This window comes from Macrotis lagotis, chromosome 4, assembly GCF_037893015.1.
Source record: "Macrotis lagotis isolate mMagLag1 chromosome 4, bilby.v1.9.chrom.fasta, whole genome shotgun sequence".
NCBI lineage: Eukaryota > Metazoa > Chordata > Mammalia > Peramelemorphia > Peramelidae > Macrotis > Macrotis lagotis.
Window position 1 is genome coordinate 274,176,786 of NC_133661.1, and position 27,976 is coordinate 274,204,761.

At 38.9% G+C, this 27,976-nt stretch overlaps 1 protein-coding gene across 10 annotated transcripts in view; it reads right to left on the reverse strand.

Annotated features, from left to right (window-relative positions):
* Positions 1–21,273, reverse strand: part of PLEKHH1 (pleckstrin homology, MyTH4 and FERM domain containing H1) — an 80,925-nt gene extending 59,652 nt beyond the window's left edge. For 5 of the 10 annotated variants that reach the window (XR_012478237.1, XM_074236077.1, XM_074236075.1 and 2 more), the window contains exons 1-4: positions 21,006–21,273; positions 14,998–15,059; positions 14,385–14,488; positions 12,793–12,965 (exon numbers count right to left, since the gene is read on the reverse strand). Coding sequence is in view for 9 of the 10 variants with exons in the window: in XM_074236077.1 (XP_074092178.1) it covers positions 12,793–12,918 (126 nt within the window). In the remaining variant the exon portion in view is untranslated. Of the gene's footprint in view, positions 1–12,792; positions 12,966–14,384; positions 14,534–14,997; positions 15,060–21,005 lie in introns of all 10 variants that reach the window. The other 5 variants (XM_074236071.1, XM_074236068.1, XM_074236069.1 and 2 more) reach the window with 5 other exon arrangements.
* Between the last annotated feature and the right edge of the window lie 6,703 nt (positions 21,274–27,976).

Below are 27,976 nucleotides of genomic sequence, written 5' to 3' on the forward strand. Positions count from 1 at the left end.
ATGCAGAGGATGACTTTGACATCTTGCTCCACACTGTCAGCTTTCTTCGTGGCCATTGTAACATTGTTCTCATCTACCTATTTCATAGGATAAGTCTTCACATACTTGGGGTAAACATCCCCTAACTCCCCAGTGAAATTGAAAGCTTCAACCCAGTTTAGCCATCTGCCAGTACAAATTTTATAGGTTGTGGTTGCTTGTTGTGTGTGTTACAGCTTCTTGGAGCCTTAGGTGAGAGTACTGGAGTTGTAAATAAATTTTGAAGACTGGAGCATTTGGTCATTGGATAGTGCTGTCCTGGTCTGGTTCAGTGCATATGTCTCATTTCCTAAACTTTAGCCCCATCATCTTTTGAGATCTTGCCTTTTCCATTGTGACTCAGTCAAATGTGTTTCTTCCCCCTAGGCTGGGCCCCCTGGCTTTGAAATCTCCTAAGAATTAGTGAACAGTTCAGGCATTCTGCAATTCCTGGTTCCTCCACTCCTGACACCTCTCAGTATAAATCTCATTTTCTCAGGGAGAACAGTGATAAAAGAGTCTCGTCTGTGTCTATAGACTGGAATTGGAGGGAAAATGAAGTTCCCTTTTCACCTGAGACAGTCCCTCTTTTGCTGTGTCCTTTTGAGAGACTAAATACTTCCCTTTGAGAGGAAAGTTAGAGATAAACTAAGAACCCTAAATAACCAGTGAGAAGGAAATACCCGTGAGCTTCTGCCTGGAAATATTGCCTAAAACAACTATTAAAAAAAATATGTTTAGGGGTGGCTAGGTGGCACAGTGGACAAAGCACCGGCCCTGCAGTCAGGAGTACCTGGGTTCAAATCTGGTCTCAGACATTTAATAATTACCTAGCTGTGTGGCCTTGGGCAAGCCACTTAACTCCATTGCCTTGTAAAAACCTTAAAAAAAATGTTTGTTTCATTAGCTATTTCCCCAATTACATGTAAAATTTTTTAACATTTATTTTTTAAAAAATTTAAGTTCCTCAGTGCAATAATCAGAGACAATTTAGGGATGTCTGCAATGGAGAATACCATCTGTATCCAGAGAAAGAACTGTGGAGTTTGAACAAAGACCAAGGACCATTACCTTTAATTTAGGGGAAAAACTGATATCTTATTGTCTGACCTTGCTATCTCTTATACTTTATGTTTCTTCCTTAAGGGTATGATTTCTCTCTCATCACATTCAATTTGGATCAATGTATACCATGGAAACAATGTAAAGTCTGGCAAATTGCCTTCTGTGGGTGGTAGGGACAGGGAAGATTAGAGGAAAAATTGTAAAACTCAAAATAAATAAAAGTAAAAATTTTTTAAAAATTAAGTTCCAAATTCTCTTCCTCCTGCCAGCCACTCCCCTTCCCATTGAGAAGTCAATTAAAAAAAAAACCCAATGTATTTACATATTCACTTTGAACAACTATATTTCTTAAATATTTGTATTGTTCTCTCCTTTACTTACTTCCCCAAAAGGGAAGATGAGAGTGGAAGGGGAGGTGTTATGCCTGTCATTTGAAATAGTCCCATCTCTTTCTTCCTTCCTTCTAGCTTTGGTTCTTTGCACAGTGTTGCCCCGGCTTCAATAGCTCTTCAAATTGAGGTTACTCTATTCTTAAGTGGATCTAGAATCTTGACCCTTGGAGAATGTTGATCTAAGTATCATCTGGAAAGAATTAAATGCCATGACTGGACAGAGAATTAAAGGATTAAGAGAACTTTTTTCTTAACTAAGAGACTGAATTAACTTGTTACCTAAAAAGGATGTGAAGAAACATTCTGAGAGAACTTAGTTTAACTCATTCTGCAGAGAAGACATTTGAAAAAAAATATAGTTCTTTGAAAATCAAATACTAGAACTATGGTTTCAGTGTTTGTGTAGCCTACAATTATAAAAAAGGGTGACATTAGCTGTGATTTTAATCACAGCTGATATGTTGCTGAAATATTTAAGTCTGCATTTTTTACATTGTTAATAGTAACAATGATGTTTGTTAAATCCTACTAAACCAGAATTCAAAAGAACAAAAGTTTAACAGAAAAGAAGTTTCTCTTGTTTTTCTTAAATAGTTAATGAATTAGCATTCAGAGATAATTAATAAGAAAGATTACACATTTTCATTAATTTAAGAAGAAATATTTTTTAAAATCCTATAACTGTCTTAGAACCTGGTTTGAAAATTAATAAGGAAATAAGCCAATAGCAATTAGGGAGAGATGAGAGTTGATATGGTTGTCAATAAATGCACAGCATAGTCACTCCACGGAGGTTACAAAAGAATCACAGGATTGTAGAGTTGGAAGGAATTTTTGAGGTCATTTAGTCCAAAGTCCTTATTTTGAGAAAATGAGAGATATAATGATTTGTCCAATATACACAACCACAGCCAGGACAGAACTGAAGTCTTGATTCCAAATCCGTCATTATTTCTACTATGTCCTTTTGTATGTTTCTCTTTATTTTAGGCCGAACTTGTTCTGGGACTAATTCAGAATCAGGATAGGCTTAAAGTGCCTTTCTAGCCTGAATATATCCCTAAATCTATCATGGAATGGACCCTAAAACTGCTTTGGCCACAAAATAACATCAGGATCAAGAATGACCCAAGACTGAGCTACATTATATTCTTCAATCCATTCCTGTTCAGGTCTACACTAAAAGTACTGGGCCAGATTTTGGATTGGTCTTTGGAGGGATCCAGGAAGATCTTTTCTGATTTCCAATTCCTGATTCAGTGTTCTTTTCATCATATCACATGACTTCCTATGTTTTAAAGACTGTAGGATTATTTAAGCACAGCAACAAGAAAAATACTCTTCATGTTTGCTTCACTTTCTTCACATGAATGCTCTTAAGAGTTATATGTAGAGGGTGGCTAGGTGGCGTAGTAGATGGGGCACCGGCCTTGGAGTCAGGAATACCTGGGTTCAAATCCAGTCTCAGACAGACACTTAATAATTACCTAGCTGTGTGGCCTTGGGCAAGCCACTTAACCCCATTTGCCTTGCTAAAAAAAAAAAAAGAGTTATATGTAGAATGAGAGTTGGCCATCTGATTTATACTATGGAAAAAGACACTGTTCTTTTATATTATTAGGCTTATGGGTATCAGTGGAGGGGAGGGGAGAGAATAATGCTAATATGGTGTTTCTTTTTTAAAAAGCTCCCTGGGGCAGCTAGGTGCTGCAGGGATAGAGCACCGGCCCAGAAGTCAGGAGTACCTGAGTTCAAATCTGACCTCAGACACTTAATAATTACCTAGCTGTGTGGCCTTGGGCAAGCCACTTAACCTCATTTGCCTTGCAAAAACAAAAGATAACATTAAAAAAGCTCCCAATTATGTGCTATTTTGCACTAACACTAGAAAGATGGTCATTTACTAAAACCAAATGGTATCCCATTTGTAGCAGTGGACAAGCACAAGTTAGAGATGAGGCAGCTAGGTGGTACAATGGATAGGTGGTGCAGATAGAGTGCCTGTCCTAGAGTCTGGATGAATCATCTTCCTGAGTTCAAATGCAACTTCAGACAATCATTGCCTGTGTGACCCTGGACATGTCACTAACCCTATTACCTCAGTTTCCTCATCTGTAAAATTAAGTGAAGAAGGAAATAGCAATCCATTCTGGTATCTTTGCCAAGAAAACCCCAAGTCACAGAGTTAGACTTGATCGAAAAACAACTGAACAACAACAGACATGAGTGAGTTTCTAAGCCAAGCTCTTTATAAACAGGCTTGATAAAATATGTATTTCTACCATCTCTCTTCACAGTTCAACCAGTAAATATTTGCTCAGTTTTGAGGCTTTAGACAACAGTTTTCTTGAGAATTAAGTTGCTTGTGTTGGCTGAGGATAAACATACAGTACTGACTCCCACCACCTCCTACCTACTGCTCCTTTTTCTCTTTGGCATTTGCTAAAATATACTGTTCTATAGAAACCTTGACCTTCAGGAAGTTGCTATGCAGCTATCAGGAGATAACATTACAAGCTTATATTTTGACTATGAGCATCAAAAAAATTAATAACATGAAATAAAATAATCAGGAGAGGCCTTGAGACTTCTGGCAAATCTCCTACAAGCTCTGAAGTTGAAGAAGCTTTGGGGTTTTCACCTTGAGGGGAATCTATGAATCCCTAAACTCTACTGTAACTCCAAGAACAATAGATAGCATGAGTTACCTACGAGTAACTTTGTAATTTTGTCCCAAATCAGCTTAATCTGGTCAGATGAATGATTCTTTCTATTGTACAGGTTGAGAAGCCAAGACACAGAGGAAGACAGAAAATCTGTGGGCGCAGCTTAGTCTTTTCTTTCCATTTAGATCTAGTGGACAACTAGACAGCATGAAGGAGTCAACTGGTAGAATGTGTTATTGGTGATAGAATGACCATTTTGTTCTGTCTATTGAATGTGGTCAATTGAGATTTAATGTTAGCCCATATTTAGCTTTATAGGATTTTAGGTTTGTCAGGACCTTAGAAATAAAAATGAGTTTTACCTCCTCATTTTTACAAATATGAAAACAGACCTAGAAAGACTAAAGGACTTGACCAAGATCTCTCAGCAAGTTTAGTAGTAGACCAGGACAAATTTTTTGATTTCCAATTCAAATCATTTCTCTCCTTGACATCTTAAGGCTTTCAAAAGAAATTTTATTACTTTTTACTCAAAGGATTAACACAATTCTCTTCATTCTTACTTCAAGGAGTACATAGGGAGCCCTTCATGGATAGGTGCTGGCCATCTTTGACCTAACCTGTCTTACCCCACATAATGGTTCCTAGGGAAAGTGTCTTTAACTGTACCTTTAGTCCAGACCATTATGGTTAGAGGGATACTAGCCAAAGTGCTATTATCTAATAGCAACAAAGAGGGATTGGAAACCTCTCTTATGAATCAGTAAGTAACTTTGAGTCCAACAGTGTCTTGACTTAACTCGTGATGCCTAGTTCCATAAAGAAAGTCTCAGCACTGTAACAGGTGACACTGAAAATAATAGCCAGTCCTAGGAGGACAGTGAAACCCTTCCAAGGTTAGACTGGCAGATGGAGCCAAGGGAGGGAATTTAGGAGACTAGAACATCAAGTGGTAGTGGGGATTGAGTGAACCCTACTGATTCCATCTTGTGGCTTACTTCTGAATGTAGCTTAGTTCCCTTTCTATCTAATTATAGGACTAGGCCATTTTCTGTCCTATGAGAAAACTTTATTCAATTGTTCATTGTTGAGATGATTTTGTTGCATTGTTTGAAGTTAACCCCATATGGCTGGGAAGCTGAATCACCTCTATCTATTGGTTAGAGACCTTTAACTAAGGACCCAGGTTATGCTGAGCAGAAACTTAGACAGATCCAAAGATTGCTGCAAGGAGTTTGTTTTTTTTAATCAGAATTATACCTCTCAAACAACCAAAATGTCTTATCAACAACTGGTCCTAAACGGGCTAATAAGTTATGGTTTTCATATTCTCATTTGGGGGTAGTGGGACACTCTTTTTCTGGTTTTAGGGAATTGTACTTATTTGCTCTTCCCCTCCAAACTTGGAAAGTCTTTAATCTTTCCTCCAAGTAGAAATTTTGTATCCTGGTAAATTGTTCTCTTTTAACTAATTGGTCTTATTTGATTAATTGTTTTTACTTAAAAACCTCTCTCCCCCTCTGGGATTCAGTGCCAAGCTGAAGAGAGAGACCTGGTCTTGATTTGTTATGCAATAGGCATGAATTGCTTAATAAACTATTATGCTCAGAAGCTTGAACCATTGTTTCTTCAGTCATTTCATCTTCCACCTGCTTTACAAGGCAGTAAATTCCAAGTTTCTTTCCACACTTCAACTTTCCCATTTTTTGGTGAGATTCATAATTTTTGCTATTCCCTTTCCCACAAGATTGATGAGATACAACATATGGAATTTTATAGGTACAGAGCTATACGAAGATGGCAGCAACAATCTACCAAGTAATGGCCAAAAATCCCTAGTTGTTTCAGCAGTGGTGATAGGTATTTGCCAATTTGACCATATTCTTTTGCTTCATCACCCTTGTGGTCCAGGGAATACATTTGCAGGATAACTGACTAGATAGGGATACAAACTGGCATCATGTAACAAAGCAAAATGAACTGGGTTGATTCTTCAGTCTTGGTCTCTGTATTCTCACCAACTGAGCCATTTCTGGTATTGACTACAAATGATTAATCCTGATTTTTTTTTAAAGCTAAAATGTCTTCAATAAATTTCAAAGAATCAATACTGTTAAAGCTGTTGTTACATGGTCATTAAAGCAGGACTTAGTTAAAATAGCTCAGATTTGTAATGTTGTAATTTGGAAGATGTGTGTTCAATTCAATTGATTTTTTAATTACCCCTAGATTTGTTTTAAAAACAATTATTTATATAAATTCTAGTTGGATGATGAATTTTAGAGCTAGAAAGGGCCTTGGTAATTATCTAGTACAATTTCCTCCTAATGAGGGAGTTGAAAGAAATAAGACATGGCCACATGGATGTAAGAGGCAGAAACTGGAATTCAAACCCAGGTCCTGACTATATTTTCAACATTCTCTTTATTATATACCACTGTTTTCTCTTCTAGTAATATGCTACTAGGCCTCAGAATTATAGCAAAGTATTTCATAGAATCACAGAATTTCAGAGATGGAAATTCTCAGTATCTATTCAGTCTATCAATTCCCCCAAAAGAATTCCATTTACAATATGTTAATCAACAAGTCATTCAGTTTCCAATGAGGGAAGAACTCAATACTTACTAAGGGAGATTATCACTACATTTGGAGTATGGAAGTCTTGGTTTAAAATTTAGCTCTGCCTCTTGGCCATCTATGAGACTTTGGGAAAAGTTATGTATTATTTGTTAAACTTCAAGTATCTCATTTGTGAAATGGAAGTAATAATACTTGGATGACCACCCTCAATAAGTTGCTGCGATACTCAAGATGATACAGGTAAGGCACTTTGTAAACAGCAAACTGCCAAATAATCGTAAGCTTTATTTACACTATATGTAAATGATATCCCATATACATATATGTGTATGTGTATATGGATATGGATATGAATATGGGATATACATATATATGATCATTTATAGGATGTGGAAGATAAATAATATAAGCTCTGCTTTCCATTTAGAAAATTTGAGGCAAAGAGAGGATATCTAGTGATTGAAGAATTTTTTTTTAGTTTTTTTTTTTTGCAAGCCAATGGGGTTAAGTGGCTTGCCCAAGGCCACACAGCTAGGTAATTATTAAGTGTCTGAGGCCGGATTTGAACTCAGGTACTCCTGACTGCAGGTCCGGTACTCTATCCACTGTGCCACCTAGCCACCCCCAAAGGGAGGGTATCTAAATGGCCTAAATTGCTAATAGCGAGTGAAAATTGAAATAAACACAAAATTCAGGATTTTCAATAGGCCCTGCCCCTCAGCCAAGAATACATACTAGTGTAATAAAACTTACACTAGGCCTTTCAGAAAGAGGCAGAGAAATTGTAGTTCTTGCTAAACAAGCCATAAATCCTTATAATGACACTGATTACCATTTTGCCTCAGTTTCCTTATCTGTAAAATATGCTGAGGAAATGACAAATAGGATCTTTTCCAAGGAAAATAGGGTCAGTAAGAGTCAGACTCTAGAGAACAACAACTATGGATATATTCCTTGGAGTGCAGGGTGGAGGAGCAATCTTAGTTATCATTATAACTTGGTTCATACAAAGAAAGGACTAGGGACACAAAAGGAAAGGACTAGCAGGATGTAATTGAGAGAATGCTGGACTTGGAGTGAGAAGACTTGGGTTTAAATCTGGCTTTGCTACCTGTATGACCATGAATAAGATTCATTATGACTCTGAGGTCTCAGTTTCCTAATCTGTAAAGTGGGATAGTGATGGACTAAATGGTTTCTAAGATCCCTTCTGACTCTATGAATCTTTGATCATCTGACCTGGGTGGCAGCAGCAGGGGTACCTACAGCTTCAGAGATGGGAAATCTTGGAAAATTGAATAGTGCTCATATAGACCAAATTGCAAAAAATGCAAATTAAAAAAAACAGATCTTTCACTGCAGGATCCCCTTCACTATCCCTCACATTAATGAGATTAATCCTTCACTATCCTGACATTATTAGAACACACAAGTTGAACTGGAGGAGGATATATTATGGTAGCCATATTCTTTTTGATAATTATAAGAAATGATAATAACATCATTTTATCTACCTGCCTTTACTGCAGTTCCGAAATCATGTGATTATAGATAAAGATTTTGAAAGCACTTGAAAGGTCATGTAGTCCAACCACTATATTTTACAATTGAGTAATTGGCAGGACAGAGAGGTGAAATCAGGTTTGGAACCCAGGACCCTGCTTCCAAATCCACTACCATTTCTACTTATACCTTTGTGTTTCTATAAAGAGAGCTCTGGGAATCAGGGATCAAGACAAAGTTATCTGTTTTGTTTTGTTTTGTTTTGTTTTAGGTTTTTGCAAGGCAAATGGTTGGTTAAGTGGCTTGCCCAAGGCCACACAGCTAGGTAATTATTAAGTGTCTGAGACTGGATTTGAACCCAGGTACTCCTGACTCCAAGGTCAGTGCTTTATCCACTATACCACCTAGCCGCCCCCCAAGTTATCTGTTTTTAATTTTAGTTTTCAGAGGAACCTGGGAGGTTTGAGATCACAGCTTTAGATGGTTTCATGGGAACTAATAAGATTTTTTCTTTTCTTTTTTTTTTAAACCTCCAGCAAGTTAATCAGCCAGATAAATCACCGGCCAAATGATAGGGCTTTCTGGTACCATAGTAACACAATCCTTCCTTTTGTTTCCCCCTTCTCCCTTAGCAGTTAGAGTAAGCTGGCTCTGTGTGTGTGTGTGTGTGTGTGTGTGTGTGTGTGTGTGTGTGTGTGTCTGTCTGTCTGTCTGTCTGTCTGTGTCTATGTATGTCCATGCACACATGAAAGAGAAAGACACACACACAGAAACAAAGAGAGGGAGTGAGTGGGGGGAGTGGCACAGAGTTTGAAGGTAGCCGGGGCTTCATCTATATATGGTCTAAAAGAAGGATTTGTTGAAAGGGAGAGTAAAAATTTCAAAACCGAGATTTATATTGATAATGAGGAAAAGCAGAGACTAATTCCTAAGGCTCAGAGGGAGGTCTGAGTCTGTTTCCAAAGATCTTTAGGAAACCTTATACTAACTCCTGGAACAATTTCTCATTTGTTAGGTTTGAGGATGGTTTGGGGTGGGATGAGTCTGAAATAATAAAACCGAGGAGCTGGTCTAATGGCACAGTAGGAAACAGGACTTCTAAGGAGGGAATTCTTATACAAGCTCAGGAATTCCTAGATCAGTCACCCTGATGCCCTTGATTTTCCATCACTTCTTACTCCCAACTGCAAAAGATTTACTTTTACTTTCAGCTTAACTTGAAAAAATGTCCACAATACCAGAAAGGGACCTCCCTGGTAGCTCCTCAGCTATCAAATGGGATTGTCAATTTAGATGTGATAAAGACCTTAAAGACCATCTAGTCTAATTCCTTTCATCTTACAGGTGAAGAAACTAAAGGTTAGGAGACTTGCCTACGGTCACACAGGAAGTTGAATTCAAACCTATACTAAGTGACTCTGAATCCAACACTTTTTCCCTCTATTCTACCACACTGACTTGCTGTCTCCTACTTGGGACTGAACTCTACTCTGTTGCTGGCTAGAGGGAGATGGGGGGAGATTCCACCAAAATCTGTCCCCTTAGTCCTCTTCAATAAAGGTCACTTCTGGATTCCAGGAGAGTATACTCTGACCAGATGTTCTACACTCTCTCTCGAGTTTTTCCTAAGGGATCCAGAAGAACCTATGAACTCTGGGTGACTAACTTAGGTCCTAGCCTAAGTTTGGACACTATTTCCTTGTCATGTACTGTCTTCCTCCCTTATCCTTTTTTTTTCTTTCAAAACAAATTGTGGAGTAGCTCACCTATAAAATGTTGGGCTAGGATTTTTAAGTTTGAAAATAGCTCTAACTCTCTTTCTTGGTATTATTTAGAGCAGGGGCTCATTTTGGGGTCATTACAAATGAAACCAATTATAATGAAAATAAAGATGTGGGGTTGTTGCTTTTTTTTCATTTGCATTCACAGACAACTTGAAATTTATCTATAAGACTAGGTCTTTCAACCCCAGGTTAATAATCTCTGATTTAGAGATAATAGCTAATGTCTAATGAAGTAAATATAAAGATACTTACAGTTTCATAGGAAAAATTAAAGGTTAATTTACTTTCCTCTTTGTCACAGATATTTTGCTCTTTTAATATTACTACTGTGATTTGTGAGAAATAATTTTAATTCTGAAGTCTTATATGCCTCATTTGGCAAGTTTGAGCAAAGTATTCCTTTGTAATCCTATATATTTGATTTTATATATTTTAAATCTTGGAGAAGGAATTCATAGACTCTACTAGATTACTAAAGGGTCTATTGGATTAGAAGGTATTTATTCTATCTGCCTTTATTTTTTTCAGGGGCCTCTCCCTTCTATTAGTTGATTTTCTACTCTATTATTTTTAAAATGTTATTTATTATTAGAATCCTTCTATTTTAGATGCAGTCTTTGAACTTCAGCAACAAATGGCAAAAAGGATTATATTTAGGATCAAATATTTAGAACTGGAAGGAACTTCAGTGGTTATGGTTTGCTGCATAGCCTGGTTAGAAGACTACCAAGTAGGGGCAGCTAGGTGGCACAGTGGATAGAGCACCATCCCTGGAGTCAAGAGGACCTGAGTTCAAATCAGACCTCAGACACTTAATAATTGCCTAGCTGTGTGACCTTGGGCAAGTCATTTAACCCCATTGTCTTAAATAACTTTTTTTTAAAAAGAAGGCTACTAAGTAGCAGCATCTTCACCAATAAAAGTCAAGAGAAGAGAGTGGAAGCAAGTCTGTATCCTCAAGAGATCAAATCAAGAATTGGTATTTATTTGGTACTTATGTATGCCTAACATTGTAATAAGCAGCCTGGAGGATACATGCAGCAGATATGTCCCCTGTTCTTTATGTTCTTGTATTCTTTTCAGGTTTTTGCAAGGCAAACGGGTTTAAGTGGCTTGCCCAAGGCCACACAGCTAGGTAATTATTAAGTGTCTGAGACCGGATTTGAACCCAGGTACTCCTGACTCCAGGACCGGTGCTTTATCCACTGTGCCACCTAGCCACCCCTTATGTTCTTGTATTCTAATTGGCTCCTTATTGCCTATAAACTTCTGATTGGCATTCAAGACTTTCCACAATTTCTTTCCTACCTCCCTTTCCTGCCTTAACAATATTAATTTCTTTCATATACTCTATTCTGGCTGTAACCCCCAATTTCAAAAACTTTTTTTTTATAGAAGCTACAGTTACTATTATTGTAGCTTTAATAGCCAGTTGGAATGTTTAGGACTTCTCAGTTGGGTTACCTGGCAGTTTTTAAGAAACTCAGAAAAGAATTATTAGAAGTTTTAGAAGGGAAACTATAGAGAAGACAGTATAAAAAATTCTTTTTCCCAGAGTGATTAAAATGTTTTTTATTACGATATCTTAACAAAACGGAACACCTATCAAGGTGGGAGAGAGGGGGCTATACTTCCATTCTTAAGAGAATTATTTCAACTTATTTTATGAATAAATATAAAGATAATTTTATAACAAATGAAAATGGAGAGAAAACTGATCAGAGAAGTGGTTTAAGAGAAGTGAAGAAACTTCTTGTTGAGACTGGAAGGAGGTAGTGAGAAAGAAGATGGAGAAGTCTACTTTCTGGATGGAACTGTTTCAACTTTTATGTCGTGAAATACATGAAGAGACCTGGAAAATTATCAATTATCACTTTTTAGTTAGCATTGATAAAGTGCTTTAAGTTTGAAAATCACTTTTACACAAGGAAAGGGAAGAAATAACAACCATTGTGCCAGACATGGTGTTAAGTGATTTTTTTCCCCAAACAAATATTACCTCATTTGATCCTTACAACAGCTCTTTGAGGTAGCCACTATTATTATTATCTCTATTTGACAGTTGAGGAAACTGAGGAGATTAGTGGTTAAGTGACAACTTGAGTCCCATAGCTTGTAAGCATCCGAGAGCAAATTTGAACTCAGCTAACTCCAGGCCCAGTACTCTCTATTCATTGTACTACCAGCTGCCTCTATCATGTACAGAGCAGACGATGGGAGGCAGGGGCCTAGAATGACAGAAAATATGCTAGGGGTTGCCTCCATACTCGTTTCCAATTCACACTGGATAGAAAGCCAGCCCTCTCCATACTGAGGTGGTGGGTTCCCCTTCATCAGGGACCTTTAAGCAGATTCATGTGGTAGTGGGAATTCCTTTCCAAATATGAGTTGGGATAGATAGCTGCTGACATAGATCCTTTCTGACTCTAAATTCTGATATTTGGAAAAGTCTGTGCCCACACTGCTTGGAACAGGGAGAGATCAAGGAAGAGAAGGGGGATTGGGGATGAAATGTCCAGATAAATGCATGCCAGATGAGTAGGCAGAATGGATAACAGGAAATTGCTTTGGTGTTTTGCACTTTTTATTCATAAATCTTGTTTGTTTTGGTTCTGCATAGTAAGAAAATACCTCTTATTAAATTTCTCTCTTCCTTAGCCCTCCCTCTTTAGTCCCCTCCCAGCCTGCCCCCTTCCTTTGTTGGGAATTGGTTCATTTCTTTCTCTCACCTATTGGGACAGAAACTCCTTAGCAAACAACCTGTGACCCTCCATGGCTCACCTTATCAGCCAGTAGCTTCCGAATCTTGCTGGCCTGAAGACGGAACTGCAAGAGCTGGGTCTCCAGGGCAAGGCACCGTTTCTGCCAGTTCACATACGTCCCATTCTCCACCTCAGACTCAGACATGGTGATACACTCCTATCTTCTCCAGTGGAAAGAAGTGTCAAAGAACCCTGGAAACCAGAATATAAAGAGAATGAGGATATAGCTAGCTTGGGAAACCTAATGGTTGTCTTTCATTTTCTTTCTTCTTTTTTTTAGGTTTTTTGCAAGGCAATGGGGTTAAGTGGCTTACCCAAGGCCACACAGCTAGGTCAGATCTGAACTCAAGTACTCCTGACTCCAGGGCCGGTGCTCTATCCACTGCACCACTTAGCCGCCCCCCTGCCTTTCATTTTCAAGGAAGATCACAACATCAGGGAGGTGATGCCATGACAAGCATGAAAATTGGATTTTTTTTGGGGGTGGGGGAATGTACTAAGTCACCAGCCTCACTTTCTCCTCCAGAGCCATCTGGCTCCAGTGGCCAAATATAATTCAGGTCAACTGAAGATGGCCCTGGATGCAAGGCAATCAGGGTTAAGTGATTTGTCAAAGTCACACAGCTAATAAGAGTCAAGTGTCTGAGGCCAAATTTGAACTCCTGTCCTCCTGAATCCAAGGCCAGAGCTCTATCCACTGCATCATCCAGCTGCCCAGATTATCCTGTATCCAGGCCCATCTCCAATCATCCTGATACATATCTGGTCACTTGGTCAGATGGTTCTGGAGGAGCCAATTCATATGCTTGTCATGACATCATCTCCCTGATGTTGTGGTCTTCTTTGAAAATGAAGGACAAACATTGGGAAACCTAGAAGAGAACTAGACAAAGAAGGAGTGGGGAGAGAAGAGAAGACCTGATAGGAGAAAAGTCTATTAGGCTTATAAAAATCATTTTCATCCCTAGTTCCCATTATAGCTAACTTTGACCCAAGAAATCAAAATCCAGTCAATAAACATATATTAAGCACCTACTATGTGCTAAGTGCTGGGGATACAAAGAAAGACAACAAAGTGTTCCCTACCTTCAAGGAAGGAATGTTCTAATAGGGGAGACAACATGAAATAACCCTACAGCAGTACTTAGGGAAAGTAATCTTAGAGGGAAGGCACTGGAGTTAAAAGGGGGAGGGAGAGATGGGGAATAAGGGAAGGCCTCCTTCAGAAAAATTAAAAGCCAAAGACTTGAATGACTCCAGAACTCCGATCTATATAGTGATTAATGGTGACTTCAGAGGACTGAGTGAAGGATGCCTTGTTGGCAGAGAGGTGGTAGGCTAGAGGTATTGAGTGAGGTATACATTTCCAGATGTGGCTATGGTAATTGATTTGTTTTATTTTAATTGTATTTGTTACAAGGAAGGGTTCAATTGTGAGAAGTGGGGTAGAAAGTCACTGGGAAGGGATCTAGTGTAAAAAAAAATCAATAAAATTATTTAAAAAATCAAAAGCTAAATGTGACAGAATTTTAGTACAATGATAGATTTCAGATGAACAGTCAGATGAAAGGAAGATGTGGTCTCTTTCCTCCAAGAAAAATTATTTCTTACTTATTCCCTTGGGCTGTCAGTTGTCATCATCCTATTTCCACCAGATTCTTTTCTTCTCCACTGGGCAAGGAAATGAAAAGTTGCTAGATATTCTGATGCTGAGTCTGGAGAGAGTAGCATTGCCAACAAATCCATTAGCAGCTCTACATCTGTTAAGAGTGCATATTTTCTATGTTTTAAGGTTTATAAAGCATTTTTCCTTCTTTCTGTAATTTATCTAAATTTCTCTGATCATAGGAATGCAGAGGCAAGGTATAACAACAACAACAGCAGTAATGATGACATTTATCTGAGACAGGATTTGAATTTAGGTCTTCCTGATTCCAAAGCTAGAGATCTATCCACCTCAGACATGGCGCAGTAGATAGAACACAAACTGTGGAATCAAGAGAATCTGAGTTCAAATCTAACTTCGGACATTTGACGTTTATTAGTTGTGTGATCTTGAGCAAGTCACTTAAACCTGAATTGCCTCAATATAGGTCATTTCCAGTCATCCTGATCATTTCTCACCACTGGACCTAGATGACTGGAGGAGAAAGTGAGGCTGGTGTCTTAGCACAGCACCCCCTCACTCAAATCCAGTTCATGTGCTTGTCATGACATCACTTACCTGATGTCATGGTCATCTTCAAGAATAAAGAATAAACATCATCATCATCCACTCAGAAAAGCCTGGGTTAAGGTGAGAGAATGGGGAAAAGTATTAAGTTAAATGAAGAGCTTTATCAAATAAAGAGGGATGCAAGGGGTTTGGGAGATTGGATGAGGACTAGAAATTCTATCCATCACCCTGATTTAAAGATCTCTTCTTTTCCCCAGTAGCCATTTGACTTTGGGAAAACTAGCTCTGGTGTTGCTCAGGTTGTGCCATGTCAATGATTTTATTCATGGGTCTATAACCAATTTTACAATAGACTTCAGAAATGCCTTTTTCCTGCTTTGGTTTCTGCTTTACTCATTTTGGGAATAATCCTGATTTTTCGATCAAAGGCAAGTGAGATCTTCTATGGGGTGCTTTTGAATGGCATTATAGTAAAACTCTTAGTACTCTTTATATACAGGATCATAGATTTAGTAGCAGAAGGGTAACCTAGTCCAACCTGGAGACAGATAGATCCTATGACTCAAAATTTAGTGATCCTCCCACTGCATTAAACTGCAGAACTCCTGGTGTTGACAATCCTTTTACTAATGCAGATTGGTATCTGCTTTGTGACTTTTCTTCTTAGGATGATAAAAGGTTAATCTACTGGTTCAGTAGCTCCCCAAATCTTCTTTGTGATTTTCCTTCCTCAAGAGTTGATTGAGGCACCAAGGTTCAGCATCTCTTAGGTTCCTATGTGTCAGAAGAAGTTTGAATCCAGTCTTTCCAACCAGGGGATGGAGATAGGAGGGGGTAGTTCTCCATCAGCCATGTCAGACAGCCATGCCAGGCAGCCTCTCACAACTGTCATTTTAATTGCTGGCATCTGGTGCCTGATCTTTAGGCTGTGGACTCCCAGAGAATGCTAAAGGAACAATCACAGCCTGGCAAAACCACTTGCATCACCCCCAAACAATCTCAACATTGTGACTTCATAGCAATCTCTACCTTGAAGGACTGGGACTGACTAGGACCAACTGGAATGGGCAGGATGACAAAAGATACGAACAAAACATTACTTTCTCTGAACTGGAATCAGAGCTGGGGAGACAAAACAGAACCTCTCTGGAAATGCAGCTTGGCTACAAAACTTGATTTTTTTTCTTCCATTTTTGTTTGCTTAATTTTCCTTGCCTACAAAGTGCTAGAATCTTAGAGATCACTTATTTCAAAACTCCGAAAATTTTATTGAACCCCAGGGGTTGTAGTAACTTAGTTGAAGTTACACACCTAGTGATTTTCAGAAACAGGACCTAGAACTTGAATTCCTGAGTCTCCTGGTGTTGTTTTCTCAACCAAAGCATACTGCGCTAAAGAATGACCTCTAAAAATTGTAAAACTCAAAATAAATAAAATCTTTAAGTACAAAAAAAAGAATGATCTCTAAAAGTAGCCCCCAAACAAGAAGGCTCATTTTTTTTTGAGTCATCTACATTGAGAGAGATAAAGACAGAGACAGAGCTTAGGTAGCCTGAATTTCTTTTTCATTTTCTAAATTTCAAGAGAAAGATACAGTAGACACAAAACCATCAAAATCCTTGGTAACTCTTATATATTTTTATTTTTTAGGGTTTTTTTTTTGCAAGGCAATGGGGTTAAGTGGCTTGCCCAAAGCCACACAGCTAGGTAATTATTAAATGTTTGAGACCGGATTTGAACCCAGGTCCTCCTGACTCCAGGGCTGGTGCTCTATCCAACTGTGCCACCTAGCCGCCCCCCTCTTGGTAACTCTTGCAATAGATTCCCAAGCATGTTCTCTTTCTGTCTAGGCAAGATGTTTGGACAAACACCCAATCATCGAAGGGTGTTTTTCTCTACCAACTGTCTTCATGACATCTTTGTTCTGCTCCAGATCCGGTAGCCCAGTTAATCCTTCCGTTTAGACTTAGAGGAAGACTAGAGACCATTCCTAAAGGAGGCCAAGACTTGCCTAGACCTGTGGTATGAATTAAAGGTTTTTGAAACAGATTAGGAGTCGAGATGCCTGCCACTGAATCCCTGAGGCTCTTTAAACAGAAGCAGGTGGGATAGATGAATGGCAGATATGAAGCAGGGGTCTAGAAAGTCACTGTAAAATAAAGCATCACCAGTAGAATCACCTTGCACTCTTTCCACTGACATTACAACAGAGGCTAATTTGCAGGAACCAGTTTATAAATAATGTTTTTCATTTCTATGATGTTTTGAACCCTACTGATATTTTTACATTAATAAAATGTAGAGGTTATACTAAGAAATGCTTAAAGTCCTTTCCTTCTCCAAATCCATTCATCTTGTTTAATCCACATGCCACCTCTATGATGTAGGCAAAGCAGGCATTGTTATGAGATGACCAAAACAAGGAGATTATATAGTTTGTCTAAAGTCACACTGCTAACATGTGGGTGATGATCAACCTTGATGGACTTGTTCATTCGTTCCATCAGTGCAACAATCAAGGACTATTTTGGGTTGTCTGCAATGGAGAACACCATCTCTATCCAGATAAAGAGCAGTGGAGTTTGAACAAAGTTCAAGGACTATTCCCTTCAATTTAGGGGAAAAAAAGATATCTTATTGTCTGATCTTGTTATCTCTTATACTTTTTGTTTCTTCCTTAAGGATATGATTTCTCTCTCATCACACTCAATTTGGATCAATGTACAACATGGAAACAAAGTAAAGACTGACAGATTGCTTTCCATGGGGGTGGGGTGGGGGGAGAGAAGTAAGATTGGGGGAAAAATTGTAAAACTCAAATAAAATATTTAATAAAAAAAATTAAGTCACACTGCTAGGTAGTGGGAGAACTAGAACTTTGAGTGAAGGCTTTAGATGATCCCATATTTTTTACTTTCCATTAAAGCATTTTTCTGTCCCAACAGTGGGGAGCTATCCTATAATATTTGAAGACTATTTGCTAGCATGATTTCCCTATTTTTTTATTTAATATTTTATTTCCCCCAATTATATGTAAAATGATTTCAACATTCCTCTTTTCAAATTTTGAATAACTGCTATTTATAAAGAGGCTTTTCTATCGAGGCACCTTTTAGCCTCTCTCTTTCTGGTATAAATCATCCCTATGATGTACGTAAGGGAATTGGATTAGATGACCTCTGAGGTCACTTCAAGCTCCATTATCTATGATCCTAGCAATTAAATCATTCACTTGTATGAATTGAATAGTAAGAGGCTGGGCTAAGTTTTGAACCCAGGCATCTTGGCCTTCAAGCCAGGCATATGGAATAAACACAGGTGGAAAAGAAATAGATGATTTAAACAGAGCAAATTAATGTAGTATTCTCAACCTACTTAAATGCTGATGGGATATAGAGTAAATAAAAGAGTCATAACCAGATAAATTGGGAAGGACTTTTGGAGGTAGTAGGTTTTGAAATATGTTGAAAGGGACATGGGAACCATAGTCCCAACAATGGATAGAATGCTGGATTTAAAGCCTCAGTGTCTCCATCTGTGAAAAAAGGAGGGCATTGTACTAGATGACTTATCAGGTCCTTTCTATAGGTAACTGACTCCAGTGGCAGTTGGTAAAGCATAGGACTTTGGGGGTCAGAAAGATATAGGTTCACATCCTGTCTCAGATACTTAACAGCTGTGTGATCCTGTCCAAGGACTTAAACTCTCTCCTCTGTTTCCTCATCCAAGAAGACCTAAAAATTTCCTTCCAGCTCTAAATCTGTTTCTATGATTAGTGGGCCCGATAATGGTCTACTTTGCAATCTCTAACTGCCCTCTCAGCTGGGCAGCAACCAAGAAAAAGGACCAGCAAATTTATGAACAGTTTTTTGATTCTGAACCTCAGCCATTTTCTAGCTATGTGACCTTGAGCAAGTCACTTCACCTTTGTGCCTCAGTTTCCTCATCTGTAAAATGGGGAAAATTACAGTACTCTCTCCCCAGAGTAGTGGTGAGACTCAAATGAGATAATAATTGTAAATAGCTTGGCAGAGTGCCTGACCCATAGTGAATGTTATATAAATATTAGTCATTTATTATTATTAATCCATCCACATCTCAAGAAGCTGACAGTCTAGCAGGAAAACAGACAATAATAGAGTCTAGAAGATAAATACACAGAGGTAAGGGAAATCTATTCCTGGGGAAATACAATGGAGTCTTTGTGTGGGTAAGTGTCCTGATTCCACAAAGGAGTTAAGGTTGTTCCTCAGAGACTGATGATTCTTGGAGGGGAAGAAGGACAAGTGAAAATCTTTACCAGTCATAGGATAAAAGATTTAGAGCTGGAATGATAATAATAACTAGCATTACATAGAACTTTAAGATTTGCAAAGCACTTTGTAGATCTTAACTCATTTGAGTCTCACAAAAAAAACAGGTGAAGTAGGTGCTAATATTTTCATTTAGCAGAAGAGGAAACAGAGGTAGAAAAAGGTTAAGGGAATTTGCTAAGGGTTACTTGGGTCCTTCCTGATTTCCCAGGCCCCTGCTGAATTTATTGTACCACCTAATTGTTAATGGAAAAGGACCTTGGAAGAATCCATCTAGTCAAATACACTCTCTCCTTCTTTCTCTCTCTCTCTCTCTCTCTCTCTCTCTCTCTCTGTCTCTTTACAGATGAGGAAACTGAGGTTTAAAAAGCTTAAATGACTTGTTCCAAATCACAAAGAGAATAAAGGGCAGAGACTGAATTTGAATACAAGGCCTTTCATTCCAAACCCAGCAACCTGCTCCCTTGGGACCAGTCTTCCTCATCCAGAAGAAAATTGCCTCTCTTAATTGTAGTGCTTTCCCTGTTATTTTCTATTCTCTCTCTCTCTCTCTCTCTCTCTCTCTCTCTCTCTCTCTCTCCAGATATTTGTATATATTGTATATTGTATATATTTGTTTGAATGTTGTCTCTCTCATTAGACTGTAAGCTCTTCGAGGGCAGGGATTGTCTTTTTCTCTTTTTTGTATCCCCAGTGTTTGACTGGCACATAGTAGGTGCTTTATCAATATTACTGGGGAAGTTTGTTTTGCAGAGTTAGGGAGGGAGTTGAAAATAATTAACTGGATCAGAATTCTGAAAAAATAGAGTCAAATTCTCCACCAAAGCAGACATTCTTCTAATTTTCATTGGAGAGTATTTGCCAAAAAGTCTCCAAAACAAGGCTGAAAACGAATCTCTGCTGATATGGTTTTACTCTTGAATTATGCAGTACAGAGAGTGTCTGATCAGAGGAAAACTGTGTCAGAAGTTGCCTTTCATTGTTTTATGAAATCCATCTGCAGGGTATGTGAGAGTTTTGTGATTACCTAAAATGTGAAGTAGCTGGAGAGGTGAGGCTAAGAAAGGGTCTGTTTCGCTGAAGTGCTGATCCCCTAATTGGTCCCTTAGGATTCTTTCCTGGGCCTACAAGAATTGTAGCCTACAAGCTGAATCTCCCCACCTAACAGGTATCCGAATCACTCTGTTATCCAACCTGATCTTCCTTATGGTTGTTTGGTTCCTGTTTTCTTGGGAGAAACCCAGAAAAGTAACAGGTTTACAACCTAGGATTTTGCGTGGTGGGGGGTAGAGGGATGATAACTGAGGAAGAAGGCATGGGGAGGGAGGGAAGGGTCCAAGAACTGGAAAGGAAAGGAACAAGGGTTATGGTATAGAAGTCTGCATCCCCAGGGCTCTCTTTCCTCCAAGAAGTTGGAGAGAGGGAATCTCAAAGTCATTTCTTCCTTGAAAGACTTCTCCATGCATTTTCCCCCTATTCCAATCCATTAAAAAAAATCTGTTCACCTTCGGAAGCCCTAATTAAACTCTTACAGATACTTCCAAAGAGGGGAGGAGCCAGATTCCAGGTAGAAGACACCTGCTCAGCTATCCTATCACCTGCGTGGCTAAAGGGTTATCTATCCCGTCCGCTGATCGCTCGGTAGGGCACTACGCACACTCTCGAGTCTCTCCCCTGCCCCACTGAGGTTAAGGAGAGGGTGGGTGGGCGAGCTTAGCGGCTCTCTCCCTTCGGGAAGCTTACCGGCTTGAGAGGCAGAGCCAGCTGCCGCTGACCTTGTGCTTGTGGCACCCTTCCCACCTTCTGCTCTTCTCCAGCCAGTGGTGGGGTAATGACCCTCCAGGTGGAAATGATGCGGCAGGTAGAGCGTTCCTCCAGGACCAAGTTCACAATGGCCAAAAGTGTCTTTACTCCATTCAACACTCTCCCATTCTCTGTCTCCTCTGCCTCAGCTTCTCTTGCTCCCTCTCTTCTCTTTGCTTCTCTCCCCTCCCATTTCTTAAAGGGAGAGCTCCTGGCCAGCCCTCCGAAAGAAGCACAGGAAGTGATCTCAGCAAGCCTTTTAACTCTTTGTGCTGCTTGGCATGCGAGGGTGGGGGGAACGAGGCTAGGTAGGGAGCATGACAAAGGGTAACGGGAGAGCGGGTGGATGACTCCCTGGATGCAAGCCGTGCTCATGGTCATGAAGGGAAGCACTGCCTCACGCTACACAGCATCCTGAGGAGCCCCAGGAACTGCTTTGGCTCTCAGTGACTCACCTCCCTAAGAGGAGGAGAGGCAAGGCTAGCCCACCTTGGGAAGCAAGAGGATGAAAGGCAGGGCTAGGTCACTTTGGGAAGCAACTTAACACTGATCTGATGTTTTATCTATGTGGTCACTTTCATCTTTTGCACTTTGGGTAAGGGAGTAGTATGCACCTGGAAACCCAGCATTCCAGACTGGCTTCTTGCGGAATATAGAATTTAACTCTAGAAGGGATCTTAGAGATAATCTAATCCATTCATTATATTTTTATAATAATCATGCACTAATATGGAACTCATCATTTAATAAAATCAATAATTTTAATAATAATATTTTTATTATTTATGACAATAATTTAAGGAACCAGTGGAAAGAGATCCTGCTACTGAGTCAGGAAGTTTCAAGTTCAGACTTGTATTATTTTGGCTTTTCTATAGTGGACAAATCACTCGATTTCTTAGTGCCAGAGACAATTTTTTATTTGTTGAACAGTTGTCAAGTGAATACCAAAGAAAGCATAGGTTCACTTTAAAAAAAAAAGAATCACATATAGGGTGGTTAGAGGAGCATATGTGCAAATTAAATCTATAGGGATCTCAACATGGAGCTAAATCATGAGTTCCCCGGAAACTTCGGGGGACTCCAAGAAAATAGGTGAAGAGTATGTACTTTGACATGTTGAAGAAACTCCCTTATTGACCATTGAGTAGGAAATGCTGCTGAGTCAGTAGACCTTTAAAAGGGAGTGACTCACCTTTTTTTTTTTATGTGCAGATCATATTAAGACACTTCAAACCCATCCCTGGGACATTGAGTGAGCATTGTGAGGGCAAGAGGGAAGAAGGTTTCCCCCATAAGAGAAATTGTGAGTTTTGAGCATATCATAGATAAAGCACAAGCATGAGATTAGGGGAACTTGGACCTTAGATCTCCAGCTGCCTCTTTTAAAAAATTTCTTTTCTGAGTGTAGTGACCAAACGTCAATCCTTGGTTGAACATTTTTAGTCTTGGAAGCAATCTTATGAGTTTGAGAAGTTGAAGATGCTGGATCCGATTTTGAAGATTATGAAGGATGAGACAAGAATCTGGAATTAACGGAAACTTGGGTCACTTGGTTGGGACTGATGGGTGGCAAGGTGAAGTTTCTGTCCTATAGAGAATGACTTCCAAAAAGGGGAGGAGCTCAGTGGAGGGAATTGTTTAGAAAGAGCTGAGGCAAATGTAAAATGCCTTATTCAGTACCTCTGCAAACTGCTGCATAGTCTGATGTTTTTTCAACCTTCAAAGAGCTTATGATAGTAACTGTAAAGTAATGTAGGTTATAAGTTTCCTGTTATCAATCTTTCTGATTCACCCTTGTGAATTTTTTTATTTAGAATTTCTTTTGTGTAGAAGATACAAATAGTTGCCCCATACCTGATTCTCATTCTATAACACTTGCAACTTTATATTTTATTATAACATTTTATATTACTATAATTATTATTGTATTGTTATATTTATATTATTTTATATTTTATAGATGAATCAAGCCAGTTTTAAGTATTTTCTATGGGATTCCAGGATATTACCAGAGTGTGGGAAAAGTAATCAAAAGCCTCTCATTAGAGGCTAGGTCAACTCTAAAATCAATGCATAGATTCAGAGATAAGAAAGGCCCATTAATAATAATAGCTAGTATTTATAAAGCACTATGCCAGGTTTTACATAGTGGAGTGCTTTACAAATATTATCTTATCTGATCCTCACAATAACTCTAAGAGGTAGGTGCTATTATTATTATCTCCATTTTACAGGTTACTACCTTAAGCAAACAGAGGTTAAGTGACTTGTTCAGGGTCACACAGCTAGTAAGTAGATGGCATTAGATTTGAACTTAGGTCTTCCTAACTCCAGACCCAGAACTTTATCCACTATATTACCTAGCTATCTCACTAGTAAAAGAGGAAGATAGTATAAACACCCTCTCTCCCCCTTCTCCACCCCACCCCTTTCCTGGGGCCAACAGCAAGTTGCCTTTTTTTTATTATTATTTTTAACATACAAATTCAGAGAAGGGATTCAGAGAAGTGAAATAATTTCCCTAAGATCACACAACCACACACATTATCTGACTCTGTATCTCCACTGTGCTTTGGCTTCCTAATTAGCATTGTAGAAGTAATTAGATGGGAAAGATTGGGGCTAGAAGAGAACTCATTCCTCATTTTACAGATGAAGAAAGTTTAAGTATCTTGCCCACCCTCTTGGTCCTCTGACTCAAGATCTAGTGTTTAATTCTTTAACATTATTCAGTACAACCTCACATGAGAACACAAAGCAGGAACTAAGAGTCATTCATTCATACAACAGGGGAAGGTTTTCCAGTCTCTCTAATTGTCAGGCTCATCTGCTCCTCAGATTCTAGGTTTACTTCTTTTTATCCCTGAGAAGAATGTTAGCTCTTTGAGGGCAAGACCTTATATATATCTTCTGACTAATAGGTACTTAATAAACACTTGTTTGATTTAATTGACTTTATTAAGTGCCTAAAATCTGAGAGACATTAGAGAACATATTGATTCAGGTATTTTGTAGGTCCTTTTATTCACCAAATTCAGTTTTAACAAATTGATATCCTCATAGGCAACAGAATATAGTAGATAACGTTCTACACATGGGAGTTAGAAAGACCAGGGTTCAAATCCATGTGATACTGGGTAAGGTATTCCATTTCCCTGAGCCTCAGTTTCTTATATATAAAATGATTAATTTGGACTTAATTATCTTGATGATCTCTTCTAGTTCTGTACTTATCATCCAATATTTATTCTTGTTCAAGTTATTTCAGTCCTGTCTGACTCTTTTTTTTTAGATTTTTTTTCAGGGCAATGGGGTTAAGTGGCTTGCCCAAGGCCACATGGCTAGGTAATTATTAAGTATCTGAGGTCAGATTTGAACCCAGGTACTCCTGACTCCAAGGCCAGTGCTCTATCCACTGCGCCACCTAGCCACCCTGTCTGTCTGACTCTTAATGACCTCATTTGGGGTTTTCTTGGCAAAGCTACTAGAGTAGTTTGCCATTTCCTTCTCCAGTTCATTTTAAAGATGAGGAGACCGAGGTAAATAGGGTTAAGTGACTTGCCCAGGTTCACACAGTTAGTGTCTGAGGCCAGATTTGAACTCTCAGTACTCTATCCACTGAACCACCTAGCTTCCCTTATTCACTGAGACCAACCTGGTAAAGAGCAAGCTCTGAGCTGCTAGTCCAAAGTCAACCAAATCCGTTGTCAGTCCCATACTTTGATAGAATCTTCCAAAGCCTATATTCCATTAGCCTATTCTTCAAGAACACAAGGTCCCAATGATTCCACTACTGAGTATATATATCCTAAGGAGGCCAAAGAGAGAAACAAAGTTCTAGGATGCATCAAAATATTCATAGTGGTAAGTTATAGGGAGACAGATTTTAGCTCAGTAGAAGGAAAAACCTAATAATTATGGCTTAAGAGATTTAGTTCAATCCTCTTTTTTTTTCAGATGAGGAAAAGGAGGTCCAGAGAAGCTGTGATGGTGGCAGAACAAATTCCTATGGAGTTCTTATTCTAAGTACAGTATTCCTACCCTGTAGCAGGCTTCTTCTCATATAAGCATTGATCTCATTTTACAGTTTGAAGAACCACATAAAGTAATTTGAGCAGCAGTGAACAGGGAGAAGGTAGGAAAATATAGGTAGGAAAGATCAGATCTAGGATTTGAACCAGGTTTTTTGACTCCAAGAAAGTGATGCTCTTTCCGCTATAATATGTTGTCTTCTTGTGAAATATTTTGAAAGGTGATGAGTTCCTTTTCTTCAGTGGTCTTCAAGTAGATGTTTAGATGATATGGCTTTTTTCAGGTTGAAGATATATATATATATATATATATATTAATATATATATATATATATGTATATGGAGAGAGAGAGAGAGCCCAGATGTAACTGAGAAAAGAAGGAACCCAAGATATTGCAAAAAAAAAAGCAGGGGTAGATGAGCACCACTTTTGCCAGTTGCTTCACATCCCTCACTGTAAAAACTCATATTTTTTTTTTATCAGAATACAGATTTCTTGGGCAGCTCCCAGAAGCATTGTTCACCCTTATGAAAAAAAAATCCATTCTGCCCCCATACTCCCACACATGCCCTTCCCTCCCTAGGGCATCTTTTAAAGGAGTGCACTCTACAGACAGTCTTGAAAAGAGAAACTAAGAGAATAGGTTTTTCCCCTCCCCCCTCCCCAGAGTGACTTTAAGAGCCTGGAACCCTGACAATTTACCCAAAGGTTAATGTTAATCATTCTTTTTAGTGGCTGGGGTAATTAATAACCTAGCTGTAGGAAACTTGCAGAATGGGTCATGAAGGGGAATATAAAAAGGAGAACTATTCCATTTTTGTAGTTACTAGGGGATGTTCCAGCAAATCTTCTAGGCTACTCAACCTACCCCAGCTACTCAACCATGTTAGCTTTACAAAGGTCCCTATCCCTTATCTGGTTCTCTATTTCTACCTTTCTGATCTTACCTTCCCTCCCCCATTCTTACAGAATTGCTCTGCTCCCATGAAGCATGACTCCAGTGACATTCCTCAGTCACTGAACTTTCCATAAAGCCTCAGAAGTCCTGTATACTCCTGGGCTCTAGTCACCCAATGATTTAACCCTGCTGATGCTGGGATATTTTTATGACACACTATTTTCCTAAACCTCTTTCTCTCTTTAGAGTACCTCCAGTTCATCTACAAGCTGCATAATCCTAGGCATAATTTCTCAGTTCCCCCAGAGACTATAAGTTACAAAGCAGATGCTTCTCTAGGTGGGCAAAGGAAATTTCACATCAGAAGTTTACTGGGGGCAGCTAGGTGGCGCAGTGAATAGAGCACCAGCCCTGGAGTCAGGAATACCTGAGTTCAAATCCGACCTCAGACACTTAATAATTACTTAGCTGTGTGACCTTGGGCAAGCCACTTAACTCCATTGCCTTGCAAAAGCTTAAAAAAATTTTTTAAAAAAAAGAAGTTTCTTATTCTCGTGAAACTGCATATCTAGAGAAAAAAATGTTAACTATCAGGTTTTGGAATTATGGGGAGTCATTACAAGCTGTGACTTAGGGTCAACATGAAAGGTGATAGGGAAAGTGAAATCCAACCTGTGAGGGAACCCTTAAAATGACCCAACTCTTGATCCTCAGAATGACCCCTTGGATAAGCTAATTCCCTGCTTTTTGCCTCAATTTGTCCTTCTGTCAATACTGATTTTAGCTCTGGGGTCATATTGACAATCTGCATGTTCCCTGTGGGTGAGGTGGTGAGACTATTATGGGAGAACAAAGAGAAACTTTAGGACTTAAATGTTGGATTAGAACCGGGGTTAGACTACTCAAGATTGCTACTTCAAAAAAAGCCCCAGACATGTTTCATTTCACTTCCAAATCTCTCATCATTTCCTCCAGGGCCATGTTATGCCAAACCTTGCCTTTATATCCTTTTCTTCACCTACCAAAGCCCTGGAAACATGTTCTGGAAGGAACCATATTGTCCCAGTCCTGGAACAATGATCAAATCAAGTCTGCCATTGATACCAGATGTGGTGTATTCTCCTAATTCCCTAAAACTCCATTCAAGTTCCCTACAACTTTCTGAAACAAAGTGCCTCTCTGTTCACTACTCCCTTTAGGTGCCATATAAATGCCTTGAAGAAAGGTACTAATTTTGCTTTTGTATTTGCATCACAAATACTTAGCATTGGAATCAGTTAATAAATTCTTTTTCAATCTTTCATTTGTCATTCATTCATTCAAGATAACTAGAGAAAAGCTTTGCATTACTGAAACTGTACTCCTCACAATTCCAAAAGCTAGTGATTAATCTTTTTTTCTGGACCTGTGAGCTTTTTGGAGTAAAAAAAATTTCTGGAAAGTGTCTATGCAGATCAGCCTTAGCTCTGCAACCTAAAGTCTTTGGGGGAACTCTGAGATAGTAGGTCATAGCCAGCAAGTGACAGAAGCAAGTCCTGAATCCAGGTCTTTTTGACTCTGAGGTTGGTTCTCTATTTCCATAAGCCTCCATAGTACCACACTGTAGTAATACATTTTGTATTTTAATAGGGTTATGATCTCATCAATAAATATGCATCTTCCATTGGTGCAAACTGTGGCTTATCTCTGCCTTCTCATCATGTGGGATTTCTATCTATATCTACCTATAAATCCTTCATGGGGGATCTATTAGATGAGTTCTAAGTTATCTAGCTGATCCTCCTTCTGGGTCCACCAGCCTTTCTTGAGGAGAGGTGCTGTTATCCAGCATCCATCTCTTATTCCTTACCTTTGCTATGTAACCAGCCTGAGTAATAATAATAATAATAATAATAATAATAATAATAATAATAATATGATAATACTGCCTCCCTACATTCACACAAGCCATCCTTTATACCTAGAATGCACATTTTCT